The 20,363-nt window shown below is 40.7% G+C and overlaps 1 protein-coding gene across 4 annotated transcripts in view; it reads right to left on the bottom strand.

Annotated features, from left to right (window-relative positions):
• The window catches only part of FAM81A (family with sequence similarity 81 member A), a 69,438-nt gene that overhangs the window by 34,938 nt on the left and 14,137 nt on the right, over window positions 1-20,363 (bottom strand). For 2 of the 4 annotated variants that reach the window (XM_045202106.3, XM_045202105.3), the window contains exons 2-3: window positions 13,487-13,555; window positions 12,187-12,460 (exon numbers count right to left, since the gene is read on the bottom strand). In XM_045202106.3, coding sequence (XP_045058041.1) covers window positions 12,187-12,460; window positions 13,487-13,533 — 321 coding nt within the window. In that variant the 5' untranslated portion in view covers window positions 13,534-13,555. Of the gene's footprint in view, window positions 1-12,186; window positions 12,461-13,457; window positions 13,556-20,363 lie in introns of all 4 variants that reach the window. The other 2 variants (XM_045202108.3, XM_024568361.4) reach the window with 1 other exon arrangement.

The following is a 20,363-nucleotide window of genomic DNA, read 5'->3' as shown; positions in this document are numbered from 1 at the left end:
GACAAAAAATGTATACACCAAAATGCCTCTCAGGTGCGATCCACATACCATGTATTTTACAAGGTACCAACACAGCACATTATTACGCAACTGGTGAGGGGTTGGGGGGGCGGGGCTTTAGGAAACACAAGGGAAAATGTGCACGATTTAATACTAAGCAAAAAGAAAAGAAAGGATACAAAATAAATATACAGCATGTTCTAGCTGTTATAAGATGTATAGAAAATAATACTAGAATATTAACATTTTGTTTCTCTCCAGAGTGGGATTATGGTAAATTCTTCCTTTTTTAATTTTCTATAGTGAGGTTACAATACTTTTATGTCTGGGGGGAAGTGTGTGTGCGTGTTTTAAAGCTTAGACATAAGAAAAGCCATTTAACTTGCAGATGAATAAGATACTGTATTAGAAGTGCTTTCTTTGAATAATACAAAACAGAATTATATCTGACCTTAACACAATATTCACATAACTGAAAAGTTGTGGAAATAGAAGGCATTAGAGAGTTTACTATTTAAAAGAATTCTCTGATGAAGCCTTAGAAAGCAATCCCTCTGTAAAGCCTAATCTGTCATTTTGCAACACTGTATCATCATGATGTATTTACTCGGTGTATCATCAACTCTCCGTTATTTTCAGTTCAATTCAAGAGACTGTTTTCTGCAAGCCTACTCTGTGCTGTGCACCAGGCCTGCCTGCGGGGAGCTTGGCTGCAGCAGGAAAGACCACAGGATGGTCAGGGGGTGGCCTAAACCCCTAGAGTAACATTTCACACCAGCAGAGAGGAGAGGCCAGCCACCTTGAAAAGGGCATATCCCAAGTCCTCATTTATTTTGCCTAAGATATGACCTTTCTTTAAAGAAGCTCCTTCCCAAAGACAGTAGAGAATGGCACCCCAGTGTGGGCCCCACAGCACCACATCATGCTGTTTGCGCAAAGGACCCATGCCAGAACCTCACCCACCCAGGCAGGTGGGTACTGCCTAGGAATGACCAGGAAAGAAACAGCTCGCTCTGATTCTCCTTCTCCAACTTCTCCTAGATATGAGGGTTTAGAAATGAAAGTATAACTCCAATATTACTTGGAGAAAGGCCCAACTCCTGCAGGGAAGGGCCTCATAAGATAGCAACTCCCTACATGGCTTTTTAATCTTCCCACCAGGGCTTAAAACTCCCTGGACTTCCAGCCACATATATCAAATTGCCTTTTTGGCATTTTTACCTGAACATTCAGTGGGACCCTAGAATTTGCCCAGAGCCAAACACAAGTCTTTCTACCTCCAACACGGGGAAGTTCTGTCGGTTCTATCTGCAAAACAGATCCAGAACCATCATCCACTTCTCTCCAAGTCCAAGGTCATTCCCTCAACCCAAGCTGTAGTCCCCTCACCCCTGAACTGCCATGGTGGCCCCCAACCCAGCCTCCTGCCTCCATTCTTGCTCCCCTACAATCCCTTCTCATGCAGTAGCCAGGGCTTTTTGAAACACAAGGGCAAGAAATTTTATCTGTTTTATCCACAATTGTTTCCTCAGCACAAAGAGTGTCAATGAATTCAATCCCTTTGCTTAAAAATAAATCATGGCTTCCCATTTCCAAACTCCTAACTTGCCATGATAGCCTTCGAGGCTAATGATCTGGTCCTATTCCCAGTTCATGACACCCAGTCCCATTGGCCTTCCTTCTGCTCCTCAAACATGCCCAACTTCTTCCTGTTTGTGGCCTTGGAACCTGCAGTTCCCTCCTTCTGGAATGTTCTCTTCCCTGTGTGTCTCCTCCCCAAACACCTTGGCTTGGCTGGCGCCTTCTGTCATTCCAGTGTCAGTTCACATCACCTTATATCCCTACCATGCTCCTAAAATAGCCACACAATCACTCTCCCTGTATTATCTTATCAGAGCCCTTGAGTGCGGCTGAAATCACCTTGGTTACTTAGCACTTATTCCTGTGAAACCTGCTGGAATGCACAGCAAGCCTCAGAGCAGCCTTGCACCTCACTCGTCTGTGTCCCTACTATAGCCCCAGTGCCTCAAGCAATGCCTGGCTCCCAGTGGGTGGCTGAGTAATTTATCAATTAATTTAACTCCGTGTTCCAGGATTTGGTTTTCCACATCAAAGCCTCAGAGACTCTCTAGCTAGCTGGTGCCTGCAGGTGATCAGTTGTGCAAAAATGAACTTAGACAAGCTAAAATGTATGGAGACAAGGGCTGACACCAAAACGGCAATTAGTTAATGTACTGAGATACACTGAAAACACTCTAACAAAGGAACTGAACAAATACTCAAATTCCATTCAATTCACTGTCTTCACCCCTGAGAGTCAAGCCACATGACAAGCCAAGTCTAGTGGGCAGAGTTAAAACAAAATGAATTTGGATAATGTGATGGTTAATTACATGTCAACTTGCTGAGCTATGGCATGCTCAGATAGCTGGTTAAACAGTATTTCTGGATGTGTCAGTGAGGATGTTTCTGGAAAAGAGTAGCGTTTGAATAGGTGAACTGAGTAAAGTTGACGGCCCTCCTCAAAGTGAGCGGGTGTAGAGCCCAAATAGAACAAAAAGGAGGAAGAAATTGGAATTCAATTTCTGCCTGACTGAGCTGGGACATCGATTTTCTCCTGCCCTCGGCACTCCTGGTTCTCAGGCCTTCAGACCTGGGCTGGAATCTACACTCACCTCTCTGGCTCTCAGGCCTTCAAACTATTACACCACCAGCTTTCCTGGGTCTCCAGCTTGCAGAGGGCAGTCGCCATAATCACGAGAGCCAATACCTTATAATAAATAAGTTATATATAAAATTTTATATATACACATGTGTGTATGTGTATGTACACACACATAGTTTGCACAATATCAATGTAGCCTGGCAGCCAAGGAGAGTGGACTGGAATGCACATGTGTGAACAATGATGACTTCACTGTACTAGACAGTGGGGGTGGTAGACACAGTTGAGTGGGCATGTGTTCTGTGTGGCCATCACATTCAAAATGACTGATTAGAGCAACAAATCTGCCTCCGATTTTGTGTTAAGCTTTTACATTCCTCTGCAGAAACTACTCAGATTCTGAAGGCTGCAGCTATGAGCAACTGGTGATTGGCAGCTTCATCACAACAACATACCCACTCAATGTATCCTGCATCATGTTTCGTGCAGAGGTTTTTGGCGTAACATCAAATCACCCAGGTGACTCAGCCCTGCTACATCCCAGATTTGGTGCCCTGCAACTTCTGGGTTTTCCCCAAACTAAAATCACCTTTGAAAGGAAAGAGATTTCAGACCGTCGATGAGATTCAGGAAAATATGATGGGGCAGCTGATAACAATTGGGAGAACTGTGTGAGGTCCCAAGGTGCCTACTTTGAAGGGGACTGAGGCATCATTGTCCTGTCTACAGTGTTTCTTGTATCTTGTATCTTCTTCAATAAATGTCTCTATTTTTTATATTACATTGCTGAATACCTTCTGGACAGACCATATATATATATTTGGTTGTTTCTCTGGAGAACTCTGACTAACACAGATGATAATCACCAAAGTCCCTCTGCTGATATACCTGTTCCCATGGGACAAAATCACTGAGCTACTGAGCTGCGGGCCAAAATTCTCTCTTTAGGTAAAATGCATGAAGTCCAGTGGCCAAGACTCTCTCCTCCCTGACAGTGCTAGCTGTACAAGTTCTCGTCTGTCCATCCTTGTCCACACCTCTGCTTTGACATGTTGATAAAGACCAACTCTATACTCATCACTTAAGTCCAGAAAGCCCATTTGAAAATTATTAAACCAACAAAATTAGACACAATCTAGTCAATTAGGCTTCATACAGTTTCCCATAACCCAGTGAGGTCAAAGCCAACACCCCAAGCCAGTGGACCTTATGAAGCATGGGAACCAGGAGTAAGTCCGCAGGTTCTAACCAGCCAGGTAACAGACCCCACTGCCTGGTTCCCCAAAGACACAGTAAAAGCTCTAAGGGAACATGGGGTCCCAGCCACTTCCCCAAATCATCAAACTGGTATGGAAGGGAAAGCTTACCACCAACAGAAGGGCCATGGACTGACTGCTCACCTGGACCTGGCTTCCTGGGATTAATGAGACAGTATGGATAACCCAGACATGCAAAATTCAAAGTTGACTACATCACCTCTTCTAAATTTAACATGATGATGATAATTTGTGGCAAGTTTCTGAGGAATAAATAATTGATAACATACTCCATATTATAAGGCAAACTGCCAATGGAGACAATGGGTGGGAATATTTTTATTTTTTTAAGATTTTGTTTATTTTTAGACAGAGGGGAAGGGAGGGAGGGAGAGAGGGAGAGAAACATCAATGTGAGATATCCTCTCATGTGTCCCCTACTGGGGCCTGGCCAACAACCCAAGCATGTGCTTTGACTGGGAATCGAACCAGCAACCCTTTGGGTCGCAGGCCAGAGCTCAAGCCACTGAGCCACACCAGCCAGGGCATGGGTGGGAATGTATTTAAACAATGTAGACTTTCATTCAACATCTATCAAGCACCTGTGTGTACTAGTACACAAGACTCATCTGTTTTGACATTGGAATCTGCTGATATAACATGGGCAGTAATTACAGGGTTTTGGAAAGGCCAAGGACCCTGGAGGTATTGATTAATGTGCATTTATTGAGCTCCTACTATGTGCTAAATACTGGTAGGTGCTAAAAATAGAAAAATTAAGACTCAGTTCTAATTCTTGAAGATCACACAGACCAGTGGTTTGACCATACATTTTACTTTTTCTTCCTGTGAGCAACTGTGTTCAGAGCCATGTGGTAGAGAATCAGAAGGATTTATCTAAGCAAATTTACCAAGATGTAGTATCAACATTAACTTAATTCGACTAGCTCTATCAGGAGCCTGGGGCGAGCTTCGTATGTTAAGATTGGCTTCAGTTTTAGTTTGGTAATACAAAACCACCTGCAGAGACAGATTTTTATTAAAAAATACCCAGTAAAATTTTACTGAGTGAACTAAAAAATATATGTTAACCAGTAATAAAAATAATTTTAGAACCAGGCAATTTTACAGGAGAAATTCATTAAGAGTCTACAGACAAAAAATATATACTTTTCATCTCATTTAAATACAGTTTGAATATTGTCACACCCCTTTGCTTTAAATATGCAAATATTACATTTGCATAAAAGGCACCCTCCCAATTTTATATTACTGATTAATAAAGACATTCTTTTTAGTACTTTTAAATTTTACTCTATAATAAATAAATAAGACTTTAATCTACACCATGATTTCATCTTTTAAAAAAATTTGGCGACAGACAATGTTGCAGTTTTGATGTTTCATCAAGCACCCTAATTTTGGTTATGTTTGAGTAAACATACTCAGGCTTATAATATATATAAAACCATATAATTAGTTTTTCACATCAGAGTCTACTATTCTTCCAAACTTCCTTCTGTTACTTTATAATGATGTAGAGCTACTACCAGTCATAAAAGTAAATGCTCATATGTGCAAATTTTTTACCAGAGTTAGATTTTACTGTTTTCCTCTCTACAATGTAAATCAGCTTTTCATTTGCAAAACTGCACACTGCAAAATTTATATGTAAATGAAAAGAGTGTTGTCTAGTTAAGGCAAGAATAATCATGATATAAAATGTGTTTCAGATGGAAAAACAACAGATTTGAAATTACTTTAAAACTTGCTGCATTTTAAACTGTTTAAAAGTCATCTTAAAGAAACACATTAAAGAAAAATTGTGTTCAAAACACAATTAGCCCTGATCGGCGTGGCTCAGTTGGTTGGGCATCCTCCCACAAAGCGGAAGGTCACAGGTTCAACTCCCAGTCAGGACATGCCTAGATTGCAGGTTCCATCCCTGGACAGGGGGTGTATGACAGGCAACTGACTGATGCTTCTCTCCCTCTCTTTCTCCCTGCCTTCCCCTTTTCTCTAAAAATAAATAAATAAAATCTTTAAAAAACACACCTTAAAGAAAAATGATCAGCAAAAGCCTATATGATTGATGACTTTGGATTTCTAGGTATGTTTGCTAATGACCCAAATTATCTATGCTGTTCAGTGAAGTCACATGAAAATAATGATAGGACAGGGAAGAACTTGGTGAGGTCTAAAGCTACAATTACCTAGTTTTGTGAAGAAATTCTTCCTGAAGGGGTAGAAATACTCAGAAAGCAAAGAATGGCTAAATAGCCCTGCCTGTCACATTTGGGAGCTGGTTACCTAAGATTGGGTTTCTACAAGAGTTTCCAGAAGGCAAAGTAGAAAAGTGAAAAGAGCATATTGTTAGAAGTTAATAATCTGGGCTTAGTCTCAGCACTGCCCCTTCTTGGCCTTGAGACCTCAAACAAGTCCCTTCATTTGCCTGGGCCTCTGACGCCTCATCTGAAAAGGAACACAGTTTGCATAGATGACTTCACGGTCTGTCTCTTCTAGTCCTTTTTGCTACCAGCAAATCTGCAACTGGCCTCACTCTGAATTGGGCATGTATTTACTTAACAAGCATTCACGGCATTTACCTTGTGCTGGACAATGCAAAGAGAAGTAAGACAAGGTCCCTTTCTTTTTGAAGAACTCACACTCTATCAAGGGAAACACACTCATAAAGAAAAAATTTCCACCCTCTTCAGTAAAAGCTATGGCAAGAGTGACAAATATATCAAGGAAAAGGGAACTGAGGCAAGGGAGGAACAGGCAGGGGTGGCTCCCTGGAATGAAGGAACTGTGAAATGGCATTGAGGGATCAGCCAAAGCTGGAAATTATTTATTTAAAATAGTTCTGATTGTTGGATTAGTACATAGTAGCTACCAAAGGAGAAATTGTTCCTCAGAGCCCATAGTTGCAGCTAAAGCACTAGCACCTCTTACGTTGACAGGACAAAAAACAAAAACAAAAAACAAAATCAAGTCCAGGCTTTTCTAAGGGTAGAAAAGCAAAGTTACACTCTGCTTTTACCTGAGGGCAGTAATGCCAGCATAGATTGGCTCCAGTCTCTAGTCTGTCCACCAACCACAGGAAATGCTGGGCATGGAAAGAATGGGGAGGTCGCATGATTTTCTAAGATGAAACATTGGGGTGTTTGTATTTTTTTAAAAGATTTTGTTTATTTATTTTTAGAGAGAGGGGAAGGGAGGGAGAAAGAGAGGGAGAGAAACATCAGTATGTGGTTGCCTCTCACGTACTTCCAACCAGGGACCTGGCCCGCAACCCAGACATGTGCCCTGGCCGGGAATTGAACTGGCGACCCTGTGGTTCACAGGTCAGCACTCAATCCAGTGCACCACATCAGCCAGCATGGGGTGTTTGTATTTTTTTATGACACACATCTTTGCGATTGGTTGAAAGAATGGGGACATGAGAATCATTATTTATTTATCTTTTTATCTTCACCTGAGAACATTTTTTCATTGCTTTTAGAGAAAAAAGAAGGGAGAAAAAGAGAAAAACATCAACTCAAAGAGAGAAGCATCGATTGGTTGCCCGCCTCAGACACCTGGACTGGGGATCAGGGATCAAACCCACAATGCAGGCATGTGCCCTGACCAGGAATTGAACCCTCAACCCTTCTGTTATGGAACCACACCAACCAGAGCAGAATTGTTATTTATCCCTAAGTACTTTGATTTTATCTATCTCCCTCTCTAGATTTATTTGGGTGTGGGAGGGCTGTCAGCCTCCTAAACTATCTCTAACCCCTTTCAACATGAAATGTTTAACTTGGGGTTGTTCAATTGTGTGAAGGGGCCAACCTGGGATTGGCAAGTGATTCAGCCTCTGAGATAAAATTGCTTTAGCACTCAAATATAAAACTGGAAAGAGCATTGTAAATACAGACACATACCTCCCCAAAACAAGTAAATTATCTCTGGCAATTTCTTAAATTTTCTGTGCTCCCTCTGATGTCATTAGAGCTCTTTGGTTGCAGGCAATTGAACCTGACTCTGGCTAACTCTGGGGGGCGGGAAATGGAATTTATGGAAGGATGTAGGGGAGAAGTGCACACGATCAACAGGGCAGCTGGGGATCCCGACTGAGAAGACACCAAAGGCATTTCCTAGGGTCCAGGCAGCAAACCCATTGGCCAGCATCCCACAGGCACAGCTGCTGCAGGGAAGACTCTGCTCGGGTGTCAAGCTCTGTTCTAGCCTGAGTTATGAACTCTAATCCTCTTTAGCTAAAAAGGTGATAAGGCACCCAGACTAATAGCCACCCAGTCTGTATCCAATGAAAGAAAAATAAATCCCAAAAGGAACTCAAATTGGTGTGACCAAAAGAAATTGGAACGGATGCCACCAGTCTCCAAAGCAACAAAGATGTGCTATATGCTATTAATAGCAAACACATAGCTCCTTAAACATAATAAGAAGTATAGACCACAAGTTCTAGAATCCTAAAGGCAAATGAACTTCAATTACGATACAGTTCTGAGTGAATCTCAGTCCTTACCAAGGATACATGAGAATCTCAAAGAAGAGTGAAAGTTAGCAACCATGCAGTAGACCAGGACCTTACTTATGCATAGGCCAAGTGAAAATTATCAAAAAAATAAATTAACTATGCAAACAGTAGCCATAAAAGAGCTGGGTAGCTATATTAATATCATACAGAATGGACTTTAAGACAAGACATACTGCTAGAGACAGAGAGACATTTTATGATAAAAGGGTCAGCATATCAGGAAGGCATATACCACTATAACTGCACAGGGTGGGGCAAGAGTAGGGTTACAGTTGAGTACGCAAAACACAGAGTTTATTCTTGTATTATTACTTATTCATTATCGTACCGTTTTCTATATGAACAACTGTAAACTTACTTTTGCTCCACTCTGTTTTATGCGCCTAACAACAGAGCTTCCCAATACTGACAGAACTGAAAGCAGAAATAAGACAATTCAACAAAGAGAGTTGGAGATTTTGATAACTGATAAGAACAAGAGTCTTAATAAATTTAAAGAGATTAAAAATATACAAAGTATATTCTCTGCCCACATGGAATTAAATTAGAGATCCAAAACCACAACAGAAATAAACTTGGGGAAACCCCCAAGCATTGGAAATTAAACAACAAATTTCTAAATAACACGTGAGCCAAAAATAAAATCAAAAGGGAAGTTGTGGAATATTCTCAACTGCCTGAAAACAAAAATCCACAACATGCCAAAATCCACAGGAAGCAGCTAAAGCAGTGCTTAGAGAATAATTGATAGCTTTAAACATCGTGATCAGAAAAAAAGATCTCGAACCAAATACATAAGCTTCTACCTTAAGAAACTAAAATAAGAAAGTAAGAAAAGCTTTAATCAAAGCAAGCAGGAAAAAAGGAAATAATATAGAGTTGAAATTAACAGAGTAGAAAACAGAACAGCAATAGAAAAAATTAAGAAAACCAAGACTTGGTTTTTGTAATGACAAAGACAATATTATTCATTAAAATAGCAATTCTCCTCAAGTTGATAGATATATTCAAAGCAATTTCTGTCAAAATCTCAGCACGCTTTTCTATGGAAATTGACAAGCTGATCTTAAAATTTACATGAAAATGCAAAGGACCTAAAATAGCCAAAACAATTTTGAAAAGAAGAACAAAGTTGGACTTAAACTACCTGATTTCAAAATGTACGCTAAAGCTAGAAATTAAGGCAAAGCGCTGTCAGCATAGGACAACCATACAGATCAATGGAATCCAGAACTAAACCCTTATATTTTACGGTCAGTTGACTTTCAACAAAGGGACAAATGGGAAAATGATAGATTTTCCTTGGCTATCCATATGGAAAAAATTAACTTAGACCTTTACCTTACTTCATACATGAAAATGGACTCAAACTGGATCACAGAACGTAAAGAACTAAAACTAAAACTTTAGAAGAAAATAGGAGAATACCTTTGCAGCCCTAGGTTAAACAAACAGTTCTTAAGACAAAAGACTAAAAGTATAAACTATAAAAGGAAAAAACTGGTAAGTTGAACTTCATTAAAATTTTTAAACTTTGCACTTCCAAAGACACAATTAGGAAAACAAAAATGTAAGTCACAGAATGGGAGAAATATTTGCAAATCATGTATCTGATAAGGGACTTGTATCTACACTACCTATGAAACTTTCACAACTGAATAATAAGACGAATCACCCAACTTAAAAATGGATTCTAACACATGCTACCACATGGATGAACCCTGAACACATGCTAAGTGAAATAAACCAGATACAAAAGGACAATGCTGTATGATCCCACTTACTTATGTGACATACCTAGAATAAGCAAACTCACAGAGCCAGAGAGTGGAATAGAGGTTACCTGGGGCTGCGGGAAGTGTGCAATGGGAAGTTACTGTTTAACTGGTACAGAGTTTCTGTCTGGGATGATCAAAACATTTGGAAAATGGATAGTGGTAATGTGAGTATAATTAATGGCATCCAATTGTATACTTAAAAATGGCAATAATGGTAAATATCTTACCACAATAAAAAATTTATTGAAAGCAAATAGGCATCAGAGTTGAGTAGACATTTCACCAGATAAGACACACACATGATCGGTAAGCACATGAAAAGGTGCTGAACATTACTAGTCACTGGGAAAGTTCAAGAAACCACAATAAAATACCACTACACGGGCACTACGATGACGATAATTAAAAAGACAGATAATACCAAGTGTTGGTGAGATGTGGAAAAATTGGAAACCTCGTACATTACTGGTGAATTGTAAAATATTACAGCCACTTTGTCAAATTGTTTTGCTATGTTTTAAAACGTTAAACATAAGCTTACTGTGAGACCTGGCAATTCTATTCCTAGTAATTTACCCCAGAGAAATGAAAACACATGCCCACACAGAGACTTGCACACGAGGGTTCAGAGCAGGTTCGTTCCTAACAGCTAAAAACTGGAAACAGTGCAAGTGCCCACTAAGGAAGGAAGCGCCAAACAGAATGTGGTATATCCATACGATGGGATACCGCTCAGCCACAGAAAGAACATCCTAGAACATGGCCGAATCTCCAAAAGATAATGCCAAGTGGAAGATGCCAGATGCAGAAGGCTTCCTAAGATGTCACTTACATGCCATTTCCAGAAAAGACAAACTTATAGAGACAGAAAGCAGATTGGTGGCTGCTTGGGGTTGGGGTGGAGGTAGGAACTGATAGGCTTATATAAATTTGGGGGTGTGATAGAAATGTTCAAAATCTAAATGGCATGGACAGACATAAAATTCTATAAATTTACTAAAAGTCACTGAGTTGTACACTTACAATGGGTGAACTTTTGTGGCTTTTAAATTACACCGCAATAAGGCTGTTGAGTGCGTGTGCACGTACACACATTCTCGTGCATTCACACACACATATCTGACACCCGAAAAATGAGGCTCAATTTCCGACGCATAATTAGGACACAGTCTCTGTGACTGGAAACAAAGGTTTTCCTTAATCGAGTCAACTTTTTATTCATATATTTAAAAATGTCATGTGAAGGATATTAACATTGTCCAGTGATAGAAGCCCACACCCTAAATGATTTTAAGGTTTCTGAACTAAATTATATAATCCCTGTGATTGCTCAATAAATATCAGTAAATTTACAAATTCTAAAATTAGACAATATTGGCCTTTTATTGAGCTCATTGCAGAGAAAAGGGAAATGATAAAAGAGAAGTTGGAAAAGCAATTCAAATCTCTAGGTTGTGTGAGTGATAAACTATGTAATCATCACGACCTAGAAACATTTAATCAGAAGAACAAAGGCTGACCTAGTAATTGATTTAATAGCCATCTTCAACAATATGAAGGGTTCTTGCAGGGAAACAATTTGACTAGTGCTTCTCTCTCCACTGAGAGCCAAACAAAACAAAGTGATTTAATAATCAGCCAGGCAAATTTAGATTAAACAGAAAAAACATTGACAGTACATGCTATCAAATACTAGAATAAATTTAACCAGGATATTTGTTCAAGCTGTTTCCTTGGCAATCATTAAGAATAGTCAAGATAGACAGCTTCGGTCGGAAGGCATCGCCACCTGGGAGCCGGAAGTTGGACCGGGTGACCTTCTGCCAGGTACTAGTGTGTGAGAAGGAGCCCCATGCACCAGACTCAAGCACCAGACCCACACACCAGACCCACACACCAGACCCATGCACCAGACTCACGCACCAGACCCATGCACCTTACCTCGATATCCCGATTAAGTTGCTTCACTATAGCAGTTATGTTTCTGATGTGCTCCTCCAAGAAAAGCCTGGCCAAGCGGTCGCCTCCCCCTTTGTTTTGCATTTTCTGCAAACTGTTGACGATGTCATCTTTAATTCGGAAGGCGTGCTCCACCAGGGCTGCTGTCGTCTTCTCGTGGCAGAGGATCCTGTCTTCCAGCTGCTCCATGAGGCTCACAGAGGAGTAGGGCGCCATGGTCAGGGACTGGCTGTGTCGAGGCATGGTTCTAACTCGCCTGCGGAAAGGAGCTGTGTCACCAGGGTTGTTCATCAGGGGGAAGGTCATGTTTAAAGCCAGATTCAAGACTTCTCAGAGAAGAAAATGCAAATATCTATCCCAACAAGCTACATGAGGTTTCAGGCAGGGTTTCTACCCCAAAGAGTTTTCTTCATGAGCCAGGCATCATCTTTAAACAATAGTACCCAGAATGTAAAGTGTGCTGGTAGCAGGTTCCATGACCTTCAAAAGCAAGGGGCTGGTGGAGTTGGGCACACTCAGCAGCCTTCCTGATATAAGCTGTGTTATCAAGATCAACTTTATGAACAAAATCTCCTGACATTCCCTCCTCCTTCCTCCCCCTGAAGCAGGGTTACAAACCTAAATATCTACAAGGGTCAGGCAGGTGACGTAAATGAGTGAAGCTCGTTACGTATGAGGCAATAGGGAGTGGTGGGGACTTTGGAGAACTGGAAAGGGCATCCTTCCACTATAGGGAGCCAGAATTCTGCTCCACCCATGACTGACCATCTGGGAATGCCAGGTCCATTTTTCCAGACCATCTGATATTTCAAGGAGAGCCAGGAAATTCAGACTTGTATGTGAAATCACCTGATTTTTTTAGTGTTAACAACTCATTTAAACAGTATTTAAGATGATGCAGATCAAACAAGGTACTTCCATGAGCCAATATTGGCCTATGGACACCCAACTTGCAACTTCTTATTTAAATGGATTAGCAGGGACATCAGCCCCCGAAGTCTCCGGAATTATATTTCACTGCTGACCAAAAGAACACCTGTACTGTAGGGCTACTGTGAAATCCTCACCGCTAATGGTCACAGAGCGGTCCACAGGACACTACAAACTGAGAGCTGGAAAGGACACATAGCAATACTGCTCTTGTCCATGAGCAAAATCATTCTTGGATAATGTAACAGCAGTAAGGCTTCATTTACAATGACCATCACACCCACTAGCAGCCCTCATGGGATTGGTGAAAAGAAAAAGTATACCTTAGATGCATATTTTCCATATATTATACCTTTCCTTGGTGACAAGAGAAGGAAATACAGTGCTCCGTCGGGCCATTTTTCTTTTTAATAATTCACATCTGTTAAAAAAATGTGTTATATTATTTAACAGTTTATAACCAGAACTTAAATGATCTCTAAAGCATATTACTAGGTTACTAAGTGGATCATAAATTATGCTGCCACACTGATCAGTTACATTATTAAAGACTTTATGTCTTATATATGAAAGAAACAGAAAATGTTTCCAAATAAGGAGAGAAGAATTAAGCAAAATCAAATTGCTCCTGAAATGAATGTTGCTCAGCTTTGTGAGACACAGACTGACAAGGACTTTTAAATGTAGGCTCCTGAGGTCTCCCTGCCCTGTATCTGTGTCAAGCTTCAGAAAATGCTTTTACAGAAACACGACAGTTTTCTGTAACAGGCTTATTAAATCTTTTACATCTCTGTAGAAATTACAAAAAACACCCTTAGTAAATAGATCTCAGCAAATTTAGTAAATTATACAGCAAAATAAAAGCACTTCTTTCTAAATTAATCTTAAATAAAAAATAATGTAGCCCTGGCTGGTGTGGCTCAGTGTACTGAGCGCTGGCCTGCAAACCAAAGGGTCACCGGTTCGATTCCCAGTCAGGGTACATGCCTGGGTTGTGGGTTAGGCCCCAGTAGGGGGCGCATGAGAGGTAACCACACATTGATGTTTCTGTCCCTCTCTTTCTCCTTCCCTAACGCTCTGTCTAAAAATAAATAAATAAAAATATATAACCAGAGACAGTGAAGTTAAGAACAATCTAACAATGGTCAGGGGGGAGTGGGAGGGGACAGTGAGGAGAGGGGATTACAGGAACTACTATAAAGGACACATAGACAAAATCAAGGGGGAGGGTGGAGGTGGGGGGAGGGGGTTCAGCTGGGGTGGGGTGGAGGGATGGGGAGAAAAGGCACACAACTGTAATTGAACAACAATAAAAAATTTAAATTATAAAAAAATAAATAAAAATAAATAAATAAAATCTTAACAAAAAATAATATATAGTCAGCAGGCTCTAATTTGAGGGAATCTGTCTATTCAATAAGAGAATGAGAATAATATTCTTCATTACATTGTATTATAAGGTATAATCATTCATACTGCATCTTACATATAAGGAACATTTACTTGATCATCACAATGCATTAGAAATCTGAACAAAACTGGAGGGGTTTAAAAATATTTCATTACTTAGGTTTCTCAATACTGTTGCTAATTGCCTTAAAACAATGAATGCCTAGTAACTGTGATCTAATTCAGTAATTAGTTCTCATTTAGACTCTAGATTCAGAAACATTTCTGATTGAAACAATTGTTTTGGCATCATCTCTCCAGTGTGTTATTTTTAGTTCTGCAATGTGAACATCTCACTTTCCTAGACACAGAACTTCAAATTTAAACAAATTACATTTAAGAAAAAAAGTGATTCATGCTAAACAGGCTATGGTGCCAAAAAGTTCTTCAGTAAAGATAATGATCTCTGCCATTTAGACTACCTAAAATTAGGACAGTGTGGAAGATGTTAATATTCAGGATCATATAATCTTTATAAATTTAAAGCTGTAAAATACCTTAGATGAAATGTTAACCTATGGAATAAACCAACCTAAGAAACATTTATTTGGCACTGATTCTGTAGCCAAGTAATCTGAACAGGTAAGACAAAATCCCCTCCCTCAAGGGCTTCCCAGCCTGCAGAGAAAGGAAGACATCTAAGCCAATCAAGAAACAACAGGGGAGTGGCTTAGGAACCCTGTGAACAACGACAAACGTGGGAAGGAAACGTGAGTGGAAAAGACACATGTACACCATGCTCAGTGCAGTGTTATTCACAACGGCCATATGGAAGCAACCTAAGCGTCCAGAGATAGACGAGGGGATAAAGAAAACGTGCTGTACACGTACAGTGAACTTCCACTCAGCCATAGCAACGAAGGAAATCTTGCCACCTGCGACAACACGAAGAGACGTCAAGGGTATTACGCTAAGAGACATCAGTCAGGCAGAGACAATCACCATATGATCTCCTTATATTTTGGATCTAAACACAAAACTTAAAACAAACAAACAACAAAAGAACAGAAAACCAAGCTCAGCGATTCAGAGACACAGAGAACAGGTTGGTGGTCGCCAGAGGCAGGGTTTGGTGGGTACCAAATTGGTGGAAGCGGTCAGAAGGTACAAACTTCTAGCGATCCTGTAAGTAAGCCGTGGGGATGTGGCATACAGCACGGTGACTGTCATGAGCAACACTGCATTCCTTTTTGAAAGTTGCTAAGAAAGTAAATCTTACAAGTTCTCATCGTCGTACAAAATACTTTTATAATAAGACCTGTTGTCAACTAGACTTCCTGTGGTGATTTTGCAATGTATACAACTATGAAATCATTATGTTGTACATCTGAAACTAATAATATCACATGTCAATCATACCTCAATTAAAACAATTTAACATTAAAAAACCCATGGGGAAGGAAAAGAGAGGCTTCGTTTTTCTCGGTTAGTGGTCAGACTGGGGAAGCACTGATAAGAATAAGATTTTCCAAAGCACAGAGCAGATCGTTCTACATTTTTTCTCCTCCACACTCCAGCACTACCTCCACTTCCTTCACTCGCAGTACTCGCTGACCGAACCCACTGCTCCAGCCTCATCCTTGGCCACTCTTACCAATACGCCTTCTCCAGTCAACGCTAACCCTCCCCCTGCCACTCTACACGCCGCTGTCCTCGAACACGCCATGCACATGGCTGCCATCAGACTATGAACTCGAACAGAAATGCCCTTCCCATCTCCACCTGCCTAAAAAGCTCGTATCCATCCTGTAAGGCCCCACCTGCCCCTCAATCCAATAAAATGGCTCCCTTGTTTGTATTTCTTCAGCTCTTTATTCTGTCTGTTATATACTACTTATAATGTGTCATCATTTTTAGCTGTTCGGCAGTCCGTCTTTCCTATTAAACCAAATACTTATTAAGGGTACCTTTCAAATCTTAATTGACATAGAGCTGACCTAGAGGACCCACACATGTTTGTAAGAGCATGATTAGTGTTCCTGGATCAGAAATTGCAGCAATAAAGGCATCAGGTAATACGGCTTAGTTTAAAAGCATGGTTCCTTCCTGAGACTGCACCCCAAACATTAACACTGAATATAATATCTGTGCCTGAAGGGAGACTTTTGGGATCCCCTTTCATCAACCTGCAATTATCCTGCCTGAGCTACGGAAGCCCAGCCACACCAGCTTTCTGACAAGGGAGTCTATCCACCACTCATTGTCTGGGACTGCTTCTCAGTAATAAACTTTCCCATTACCAAGCGTTATGCACTTTCTATGATGGGAAGCGCCACGTGACACGAGTTCACAGCACACACTCAGGTCTGCTCAGAATTGGTGCCCTTTCTCATGGATGTTTATCTGTGAGGTCGCTTGGTTGGTTAGTATCATGATTCTTGGTCAGAACAATGGGATCTGTATGGCAGACGAATAGGGATCAGAAACAACTAAATCGCTGGATTAAACGACCTCAAAGATCATTTCCAGATTTTCCCGTTGTCCGTTCTGGATCACCTGCCTGAGATCACGGCTCCCGTCCATTTATAAATCTGGGCTCTAGCAGTGGGTCTACAGCATTATTAGGCAGGTCTCGGGTGCATAGTATTTTGATTGTGCCAAGTTTCACTGTTATAATATCAATCTCCAGTTCATGAGTTTAAAAAACTGGGGGAAATTAGGGGAAGAGACAGGTAGGTAAAGCAGGGAAAAGAATGGAAAGAAATAAGAAAAAGTAAAAATCATAATTGCCCTAAATATGCAAAATGTCAGTGAAATTTCAGGGAAATGCTATTACCTATACTATTTGTGATTATGGGGACTCCGAGATATATATGGATATATTTTAATGACAAAAGGAGACATTAATATCAATCAATTATTATATTTTATAAGTAAATGACACTGGGCAGAAATACCTATGGTATCATTTTAAAGTAAATGATACATGAACTTAATTAAAATGACAATTTTTACTGAAAAATTAAATCCAACTGTATACAAATTAAGTTAGTTTTTCAGTTCACTATTAAAATACAGTGCTGATGTGTTCTGATGAGTGTCAGAATAAAAAAGTAGGCAAAGCATTTATGAATAAAGTGGTTGTAATTTGGTGGTGGGGGAAAAGCCTATTTCCTTATACTTAAAAATAGAGTGGAAGGAGAGAGGGTGGAGAACAATTGAAAGTTTGTGTAGAATGACAGGTGGGAGTACTTCTCCAACATCATCTCTAACGCCATGCTCTGGCCTCTGGGCTCTGACCTGGGGCAGTGAGGAGCCATCAGGGAGTTATGAGACCCAAGCTGCCAGAGTGTCTGGGGCAGGCAGAAGTCAGAAGAGGGGAGAGGTGGCCGTGGCAGATGCTCCATAAGGGATTCAACTAGCAGAGGGATGGGACAGGGTCTGGGGAGGAGGAGAGGCTGAGGGGTCCCCTGAGCTTCTTAATTTCTCTCTCCCCAGCTCTTTTCTGGCTCTTCTCCCTCACCTCTCTCGACCTCCTCTCCAATTTCCTTTTTCTTTTCTGACCACTAATGACTCTCCACTCATATTCCTTTGCCGCTTTCCTTTTCTTAAACTTCCATTTTCATTATCCATTTTCCTTCCCTGTACTGTCCGTCCTTTCCCTTGTTCTATCTCTTTTCACAACTATAGTCCAATACACCATTCTATCTTGAAAACATGGGTGATGGGGTCAGAAAGGCACTTGTTTGAAACTTGGCTTCCCCGTCAACTGTGATCCCAGCAGGCTGGCCCCAGTGGGTCAAGTTGCAGACCATATAATAATAGCTGCTCACCCTCACGGAGTGTTTACCCTGGGTTGGGCACTCATGGGGACCATTTACATGCAGTAATTGAATTCACCCTCACAACCATTTGTGAAGGGACAACTCTTATTATCTCCTTTTAACCAGAGCAAACTGGGACTTAGGAATGTTCAACTGGCCCAACATCACATGGCCAGGAAGGAACAGCACTAGGCATTGCCCACGGGGAGGCTGTGGGGGAGCCAGACAGGGCCTGGCCTTGGGGCACTGGGTACACTTCCGTAAGAGCTGGTTCCCTTCCTTTCCTTGGTTAATCACACCTAATAATAGAAAATATATCAATTTTTTAAAATAAAACTTTACATAGAAGGTCCAGCAAATAGTATGCCTTTGTTTAAAGAGCTATTATACTGTTTACTTGTGGGGTTAGTGGGGAAATTATTAGGTACTTGTTGTAACCCTTCCATTTGGCCAAAGCTGCTCCTCCTGGTGTCAGTGTGTGCTGAGGGGACAGGTGGACTGGAGCAATGCTGTTGTCACTTGTATTTTTTAAGCCAGATCACATACATAAAAAAAAAAACAAACCACAAAAAATCCAAAGCTTTGCAACACACATATTTTATGTGAAGAAATTTGGAACACTTTAAGAAACTCCTTTTATTAAACTGAAAAATGCTTTGCGTGATTAATAAAGTAACATATTAAATTTTAGCCTCTACATAAAGGTATAGAATAAGGTGAAAACCACCATTCAGAAATTGCTGATGTTTATATCGATTTACATTTTTAAGATCTCTCTTCAGGATACAGATAATTTTCTCTTTTTTAAAATGTAAGTATCATTGGTATACAATATTACATTAGATACATTGGTTCAGGTATGTGACATTTTTATACCTTACCATGTGGTCACCCCACTGATTTTAGTTATCATCTGCCACCGTGCAGACCTGCAATATTATTGACTACATTCCTCTTCACCTCTTAACCCGTCACCCGACCCCTTATAATTTTCTTTTTTGAAAAAAATGAAACCATACTCTATACTATGTATATCTTGAACTTCTTAATTGACACTATATTGTGAACATCTTTCCAGGTCGATATTACACTATGGCCTTAATGCCTGCCCTATATTCCACCGAAGGAATACACCATCATTGTTAGGCAGTCTCTGACTGACAGACATTTCCACTGAAACGCTATTTATGATCATGGTTTAGTTCAACTCTTGGTCTCTTATTTTCCTTTCCTTTGTTCTATGAAATGACACTGGTAGTATAAAAAGTCAGTGGGGCAGACGGTGAGACTGTGACAATGAACTCTGAAGAATTAAAAGGGATGATGTCAGCAAATCTGTAAGAATGACCCAAGGTACTGCTGGGACTCACAACTAAAACAAGGCAAACAGCACAGTTGTGGTTCCTGGTGCGGTGTCAGCCTCCGGCCGCTTGCTGTGAGCTCCACGGGAGCTGCACTGTCCACAGCCGTATCCCAAACACCTGGCACACGGCAGCTGATCAACGCCTGTTTCCGGGATGAATGGATCTTAAGGATACGTGACTGAAATGAAGTCATTTCATAAGGTTGAATTTATTCAGTTGAGTGATATTCTGACTAGAGAATGAATGTGCAACCAGAAAGGGAGGTGGTATGCACAGCACGTCTAGTAAAAGCAGAGTTTGAAGAGGTAAAATTTATCAGTGCTTCCAAGAACCGAAGAATCCAGGGCAATGAGAAGAGTTCTATAATGGAGAGGGACGATTAGGCTCTCATGGTCCAATGATATTATCCTGAGATAATCCTACTCACAGCTCCTGCCCTGAGCCCAGACTCACCAAGCACACTGTTTAGCTTTCCATGTGGAGGTGTATAAAAAGGGAATATGCAGGAATCAGCACACTCAAGTCCCAGTCTATTTGCCAGCTACTTTTCTCATTGTGAATTAACAATTGGAATTACACCTTTGAGGGGAACCCGGCTTGGGTAGGTCGGTCTCCCAAAATCCGATCACCTCTGTCGTCCTAATAGTGATGA

This window comes from Desmodus rotundus, chromosome 7 (assembly GCF_022682495.2).
Source record: "Desmodus rotundus isolate HL8 chromosome 7, HLdesRot8A.1, whole genome shotgun sequence".
Taxonomy (NCBI): Eukaryota; Metazoa; Chordata; class Mammalia; order Chiroptera; family Phyllostomidae; genus Desmodus; species Desmodus rotundus.
This window is presented reverse-complemented; position numbering and strand designations above follow the sequence as displayed.